Below are 8,431 nucleotides of genomic sequence, written 5' to 3'. Positions count from 1 at the left end.
AAATATGAGCAATATCAGCCTTTAATGGCTCAGTGCCACAAAAGTTTATTGGCATAAAACGTTTGTCTGAAATGAACTATACTTTACACAATGTCATGGCACAATACGAAAACTGCACCACTTACTATAAAGCAAATTACATACTTGAAATGAGCATAAAGGTCTATATATACAGCAAAAACTTCATTGCCTTAGACCACAGATTAACACATCTTTTTTTTTTTTTTTCGAATCGCATCTTCCCTCAAGTTCTTTTGCGTGTGAGTAAGGGGGGGGGCGGGGGAAACAAAAGGATGGAATGATCACTCTGCATCATGTTTAAGATCGTGCAAAATGGCTATATTTCGGCACAGCATGACTCGCAAAGTATAAAATTTATTTTAAACCTACTCTGTGGTTTGCACATATATTGCAATATCTTCAACTCGATATTACGACTTGTACTCTTTCGGAAAAGTTTGGTTTGGGCTGTTGATTCAAACCTTTAGAGTAGGTAAACGGTGCGATAAAGACGGAAGGAACAAGTACACAGTACGGCCATTGATCAGTTGTTTCCCTGTCGGCATATGTTTATTGTGCTGTCTTCTGATCTTACATCATTATTATTACTATACAGTCGAAACCTTTTATAAGAGGTGCTGATATTAGACAAATGGGTATAAGAAACGGAATTAAGAAGAGACTGGTATAAAATACAGGTTGATAAAAAAATGCCTACGTAGTGCCCTGCTTATAAGAGACAAGAATTGCTGCCCAGGACGTGCCTCTTATAAAGGGGTTGCACTGTATTACTATTACTACTTCATAGCTGCTCCTCGCACTCCCCTTTTTTGGTAATGTCATTTTCTTTTCTTTTCATTAATGTCAAAACGTTTGTTACCAAACCTGCTGTGCTGTAATGCAATTCAAGCACAAAATTTTTTTGCACATAATGATAACAGGCTGACCTAGTTAGTAGATCCAAGTAACAGCAAGTTTTAAATGCCCCAAAACAGATATACGGTATGCAGAATACTGGGTTACTGGAGTTGTAGGTGGGTTTAAGAAAAACGTTACAAAGGCTTCATATACAAGCGCCAATGCAAACAATAAAAGCTAAATGTGGTCAGTGACAGTGATAACAGTCACGCGTTCTCTACAGTTAAATCATGCACCACTAGATGACACTACGAGCATCACTCTGCTACCTAGGTTTACCTTAACCGAGCAATCTGCAAGGAGCAACAGTTTCATGCACTCATAACCATGCAGAAATTCAAGAAGGTGAAAAAACAAGCTCATGCAGTTTCATAGTCACTAAAGAATGGTACTAAGATCAAACAGCACACAAAACAGCACATAAAGTGGGGGTACACATTACTGAGGCTGGCTAGATACCATCTTCAGTAAGTTGACATGGTAGCTTCACACACAGTCTGGAACCATGTGGCCATTAAGGCGGCGTAAAAGCAAGCTCACACAGCTTCATAGTTACCACGAATTAGGTCATACTACACTCAAAGTACGCACAGATCTTAAACATACAGGTAGCACAAGGAACCCCACCCCCTAAAGTGTTTCACCATGTGCCACAGGTTCATGGATTGTGGCAAAATTTCACAAAAATGAGACTTTAGATAACAAAACAACATACTATATGACACTATCCATGCCTGAATACTATGCAAAAAAAAGCACAGTTGTCATATGCCCCCACTAGTTGAAAATTCGTTTTACAACCCTGCGACACTCACATTCGTGAACCTGCAAACACCGGCAGTTTGACGAAGCAAAGTAGCAAAAAAATACGCAGAGAGAAAAAAGGCAATTTTTTTTATATATATTTAAAAGACGCTGCCGCTCTTGAGGGAGCCGAGAAGTCCTTGATTGATAGCAATGTTGCCAAGCATGGTAACAAGTGAAAATTTTAGTGAAGCTTGGCTATAGTGAAAGTGAAAATTTCAAGCCTGGCTACACTTTTTTTTTGTTATTTCTCACTGTTTCCCGAACAGACGAGCTTCTGTCAAACGACTTCACAAGCCCGAGTGAATGTGGTGAGATATGAACAATACGCAAATGCCATAACTACGTCTGGCACGCCTAGCAAAGTATCACTCTGCAAAACTCACGCGCAAAATGCCAACAGTTTATATCGTTCTACAAGTATTGTTGTTTCACGACTGAGAGGTGTTGTACTGTTCCGTTTTATGTGTAAAAGCTCTGCAAGTACGAACGCCAGATGCAGCAACAACGTTCAAAACACTATAGCTCTCCTGAAGCCAGCAACAAGGCAGCAAGATGTGCCTGTAGCGATCGCTAAACTTATCTACGAGAGACGTGCAGCAAATGACTTGAAGCTGTGTGACACTGCGCACTTGATGGGCGCAAATTTGTCGTGGAGAAACCGCAACACACAACCTGATTACCAAGTTTGGTAATAAGCAATTTCAAAGTTGTATATCATGGATTATAATTTCCAGCTAGAGCTACGCTGTGCTTCCTTTCAAAAACTATTGGCTGAAAAAGAAATCTTGTGGCTTACTGTTTTGCCGCGTAACTCGACAGTCACTATAAAGTACGGCAGTTATATGTTTGTATTTATTTAAACATATAAATACATAAGTATGTACAGTAAAGTTACGACAATCAAATTTCACGGTAATAATGAAATGCATTGAATTGCACAAAATATTAACGCATTCTATCTCGCTAAGATTTTGGCATTCACACCGCATAACTTCATATTTCCATGACGACCATTCAGTTCTAATCTGGCTATTCTTTTCACTACTTTTAGCCTTGCTTATACCAGTGTGCCCGGGATAACTAGTTTTGGGCCACTTTCGGCAAAAGCTTTTTACAAAGTATTGCAGGGCATGCCTTTTCTTTTACTATTGTTCAGTCATGGTTTGACTACTTCTTAAACTTCCTGCCTGGAACTTCCTCGTTTTTGGCTACCTTTAAAAATACTATTGCGAACTTTTGAATTTTCGACCTGGTACACTGACTACTATCACTATAGACAGTTACGCTCACCATATGTCAAGAGAAAAGGTCCTTGAGTCACGTTTATGCCACCTCAACTTCTCAAGAACTACGACAAATATTGAATTCTGTTCATACTAAGTTTGGCCTAGCAAAATGACTCTTAAATGTCAAAACCATCAGTCAGTGCCAACCATAATATATTTGTTTCAGTGTCTGCTGTATACCTCGATAGGTGTCACTTCTACAATTCTAGTAAATAAACGAACTTATATACCCGTAGCTATGTACACTCGCAAGTTACAGGTACAGATCTTAGCATCCGACGCTCTTACAGGTAATCAAGCAAAGTTATGTACTGGCGTAAGTGAACCCAAGTTTTTTTTCTTAACTGGCAGTAGATTCAATATCCTACAATCTTGTCCCCTACCATATGCAGAACACATCTAAATATTGCATAAATGATTAGCAAAGACACATTTCTTGTTTCACCATCAAAAATGCGCTGCGGCAAAACAAAATGACGTATTCCAGTGAGTTCTGATTACAACCATAAATGTAAATTGTGTGCCCTCAACCCTCAAAAATACTTCAGGTACATGGAACATAACCATTGAACATGCAGTGTTGTGAGAAAAAACACTGCCACCCACTTTACAAAGGTATCACTAATGTAAATCATCAGTGTAAAAAGAGAGAAGAAAGCATGCAAACTTCCCAAATACTCACAACCACAGACCTTACCTTTCTTTTCAAGCAAGCTTTATATAATCAACACAGGTCCCATAAGAAGCAACAGAGTACATGTTTCTGTTTACGTTAATATGTTGTTTTCACTACTGATTTCAGTTTCAAGACCCGTACTTTGGTCTCAAAATTCTAACGCCTTACTTTTCAGACAAAACACAACTAAACAGTGGTCCAACCTAGGCAGACTTTCGTATCAATTGAGTGCCTCGCAAAACGAAAAAGCGTTCATGTATCGAATAAGGAACGACCAGAGCCATTGGACCATCTGACGTGTGCACCGATTCGTCGACAAGACTGTATAGACCTGAAACACGTCCCTCGTCATGAGAGAATCAACTATTGTTGATAAAACGACGAACAGCCCGTCTTCAGCCCCTCTGACCACTGTTTCTTCACTACCTATGGCGATGCTAGGCTGAAGCTATACCGCTGTGCTATTCAATACAGCCTACTTCACTACCCAAATGCAATGTGTGCAGCACCGAGGCCAATGCCGATGAATGCAGAGAAATAGTGCACCGCGAAAACGTTGCCGGTACATCGAGAAAGTGTCAGCCCACAGTTTTTCCAACAGGAACTTATATAAACTCTGATGGCTATGACTCTGATGGGCAACGTAGACATTCGCAAAAAAAATTCAGTACCTGGGCACCGATGTGTTAACCCGCGCGACTGCCAACAACACCATCCATGCCACGGGCACATAAATGATAGGTGGCGCAACTGAGCCTGCGCAATCAGCATCGTACGGCATTTTTCCTTGCCATTTGTGGGCATCAGCACCAGCAGTTAAAAACACATGTCGCGACAGCGAGCTGGCTCTGTTCCGAGACTATGGAAAGAGCACTCCTGCGACGAAAGGAACAAGGGTATTTTCACGACGGGACACGAGGTGAAAGACAGGAAATACATGGCACCTCCTCAACCTTTGGTAACGCACAACAGTAGCCAGGTAGGGAAGGTCAAGGGTGCCAGGACCGACAAGTCGCTGAGATTCTCGGACGTGGTTTGGTCTCTTCTCGCCTACCAAGCAGCGTTCAGTGACCCATGTAGTGGCGCACGGGCACCTGGGACGAGCTGGCGCTTTGGCTAGGCGAACTGCCCGCTACCACTGGCACGCGGAGCCGCTGTGCTGTGCGTCGTGCCTGTCGAACCTTTGGGTGCGTCGTCTCTTGTTCCCTGGAAAAGTGAACGAGGATGTTCTACTTGTAAATACCACTTTAAAAAAGCATGAAACGTTCGTGCCCATGTTCACGGTGTGGGACACCCCGAACGTGGGGCGTCCCCAAACACAGCGCAAAAATGTGGCACCCTCAAACATGGGGTGTAGCACCCACATACACACACAAGCAGTCTTGCCTTCTTCAAGGCAGCTTTTGCTGTTGTGGAGAAGATAAGACAGCTTGTCCAATGTTGGGTCCCGCAACAACCTGTGTTCAAGAATTCATATTTTCAAGCTTCCACCATCACCTGAACTTCTGCTTTAAACATAACCAAATAAGTATATCGCAATCATGTGACGGAGCCTGTCATGAGTGTGTGGGCTTTCATGGAGGTGACAGGCATCACCATTTATCATTCAGGTATTTAGCCACAAGGGGGGCAGCGGACTATTGCCAATTGTAAAGAATGGTCATACACCTAACACAGTTTTTCTTCACAGATGCCTTTAAATTTCTTGGTGCATTTGACAACCAATAATTGATAGCTGCCGATTAAGCTCTGCAAGTTTATGCTAATATGGCAGCAGAGTTGAGCAGAAATAGCAGCTTTATATTTTTGTTGTTTTACTGGCATCTATTCAAGCACTGAACTAATGAGCTCGCCGATCCGGCACCTGCCATGCAACCAGCCTGCAGAACAAGCTTATCAAATAAGTCGTAAAAGGCGTGTATGCGAGATTTGTCACACATGCTTCCGCCCATGCATCGTGCGTCTATTTACGTTTTAAGCACCAGCAGAGTCTTGGGCAAACTTTCGCTCAACAGCGTTCATTCAACCACTGGCACAACGAATGCCCACTTCAGAACATTGGTGTTGGCTTTTAACAGTGAAAAACTGGTCTACTGCTGTAGTAATCGTTCTGTTTGCCGCCGGTCTACTTCAGCAAGAACACAAGAGTGCACACACACATCAACTACCTCATTATGATCAGTCTCTCACCTAAAGAAAGGAAGCAGCCTGACAAGGGTGGCTCTGTCGGGACTGTCAATCAGCTCCTGCGACGTCTGCGTGAGGAAGTTGAGAACGCTGCGCAGGTATCGCTGGAGCCGTTGACGCCTCTCTTCCACGACCTTGGCATCCTGGAACAGCGGGAAAAACCATGACAGATGATGAATACAACCCCCGTTCAAGTCTGCCACTCGGGCCAAAGGTTCGAACCACAGCTTTCGCAAATCGATCTGCTTGCGGCCGTAGCAGAGCCCAAAACGCTGCTTTACTGCAATGCCTATGGTGACATGAAGAAGCAAATGAAAAACCTGAAGGGGCCACTTTCAGGACTAGTGCTACTAATCAAGACACAAATATGATGTATCGAATAGCAAACACTATTATTAAAATATTCGCATTTTCGAATATTCACACACTCCTACTCAGCTCCCCCATCCCCACATTTGATGACGAAACAATTTGCTCAATAAATGAACTTGGCGGCACACCTTGTTGCCTATCGACTTCTTGGGTGGGAAGTCAAAAGAGTAGACGACGGGGTTTTTCTTGCACAGCTGCTTGTGCAGGGCGTAGAACTGCGAGTAGCGCCGGTACACGTTCCACTCGTCGTCTCTGATGCGCACGTACACCTGCAAATAGCGCACAGGCACAAAACAGAAAATTGACACCACTCGTACCCGTCCAGCAAAATGAATCGGCGACAGCTGGCATCACATTTCAGCATATAGCGCTCAACTAGAGGCACTTATTCCCAAGTCCCTTGTTCACAATAAACAGTGACACTAATGGCTGTCAGTTACGTAAGTGTGAGATTGTGTACACCACACGCAGTGGAATAAACAGGGCGGGAGTCAACCTGCTAAGCATCTATGCATGCGCTCTGTGCAACCTTGCTATTATACTCAGAATAGTTGCCTTTGATATTCACAGCGGCTACAACACTGAATAGAAAAAGGCGTTCACGCAGTACACCTGTTTGTAGTACATTTTACGCACTGTAAATGTGGAACCTAAAAAACCAACTCACAATTGTATTCACTTTCCGTTGCAAATGCAGGACAAATTCAGGTCAACACATGGAGATTAAGTAATTTAGTTAGGCAAATACTTGTCTAATTGCAACAAGTAGATACCAAGTGGTGCAAGACGAGCCGAACAGTAAGTTGGTCTTTCATTTATGTTTTCACACGAGCCAGCTAAACTACCACGTCCTTGTCGCAAAAAACTCGAGGTTCTCTTCATTGTACTTGCCTGGTAGACATGGAATGCATGTGATTGGTGCCCAGCGAGGAATGCCGAGGGTATCCACAAGTTGATGAGCGGCCTCAGAGATGCACTCTGCGAGGACCTGCATGCGAAAACCGAAGATGACCAGCTCATCACTCCGGTTTAAGACAATGTGATTAAATAAAAAAAAGACAACAAAGACAGCGAACATGACTCACGCATCATAGTCTGACGTTACGCTCAGGTCGTCATCCGAGGTCTGGTTTTCATCGGGCAGCTGCAATGAAAATTGTTCTAGATTTTACAAAAATGCGGCAAAGTTGTTGAACGTTGACAGGGTAGACCAGTGGCAACAAGCAAAAATGCCAGTCAATGCCAGGAGCCGCACAAAAAATTTATAAATAATTTTATCTTCATTGCCTAACAATGGAACTCGAACTCTGACAAAAACAAGCGACTATACTTTCACGGGGTCACGGCGACGACTAAGGGAGCAGGCTTAATTTCAAAGATCAAACTGTTTATTAGGCCGAACTTGTGGCGAGTCAACGAAAAGTCAGATTACAGTGATACACTCACACTGAGAGCGGCAAACTGAGCGTCGTCCGTCAATTAACTGACAAGCGGCGAAACGCGTCGACATTTTTATACATTTGCGGTCGAATATTCCAGTGTTATTGCTGGTGGCCACGTAAGTTCCAGAATAATCTGTAATGTTCACGTTGCGCGCCTAATCTTGACAAAATGATCCATTACAGTCCCGAAGCTTCTCGAACACTGCAGGCGCGGTTTGCGCTGAACATTACTTAGAGCGTAACGAGGCAATAACAAAACTTCAGGAAAAAATGTGGCAACACCTTCATGACAATACGATGGCAGACATAAAAAACAATGTACAGTATAGCTGCCAGTCATTATAATGGGGAAATTGGCTCATTGATAGTAATTTCGTTAGAAATTTGGCCATCATCTAGTCAGTTTGAATATTAAAGCAATACACTCAGAAATCCCAAATGTTGTGTTAAATCTGGGGCGGCTTACAACGTTAGTTGAACCGTTGCAACAGGAAAACCACAATGTTGCTCTTACCGGTCCGCGCAGGTCGGTGAGCTCCTCGCGTAGTCTGCGGATAGTGCATTCGCGGAAGAGCAGCAGACGATGGAGCCGCTCGTTGAACTCCATCAGCTCTCCATGCATCTCGGCCACCTGTAGATAATGCCCGCATGGCATCCATCTTTTTTTTTTTCAACAGATGATTGTTGCACAGTGATGGAAATCGAGTAGATCAACGAGACAACTATATTACATTTACTCATTG

The 8,431-nt window shown here is 43.1% G+C and overlaps 1 protein-coding gene across 1 annotated transcript in view; it reads right to left on the bottom strand.

Moving 5' to 3' along the window:
- Nucleotides 1-4,414: 4,414 nt before the first annotated feature.
- The window catches only part of LOC119179623 (sorting nexin-29), a 28,058-nt gene continuing 24,041 nt past the window's right edge, over nt 4,415-8,431 (bottom strand). Inside the window, exons 18-23 of the mRNA XM_037430741.2 lie at nt 8,203-8,319; nt 7,332-7,390; nt 7,138-7,234; nt 6,375-6,515; nt 5,878-6,017; nt 4,415-4,893 (exon numbers count right to left, since the gene is read on the bottom strand). Coding sequence (XP_037286638.2) covers nt 4,752-4,893; nt 5,878-6,017; nt 6,375-6,515; nt 7,138-7,234; nt 7,332-7,390; nt 8,203-8,319 — 696 coding nt within the window. The 3' untranslated portion in view covers nt 4,415-4,751. The remainder of the gene's footprint in view (nt 4,894-5,877; nt 6,018-6,374; nt 6,516-7,137; nt 7,235-7,331; nt 7,391-8,202; nt 8,320-8,431) is intronic.

Source organism: Rhipicephalus microplus, chromosome 7, assembly GCF_043290135.1.
Source record: "Rhipicephalus microplus isolate Deutch F79 chromosome 7, USDA_Rmic, whole genome shotgun sequence".
Taxonomy (NCBI): Eukaryota; Metazoa; Arthropoda; class Arachnida; order Ixodida; family Ixodidae; genus Rhipicephalus; species Rhipicephalus microplus.
Note: the sequence above shows the minus strand (reverse complement) of the source record. Positions and strands in the feature narration are given on the sequence as shown.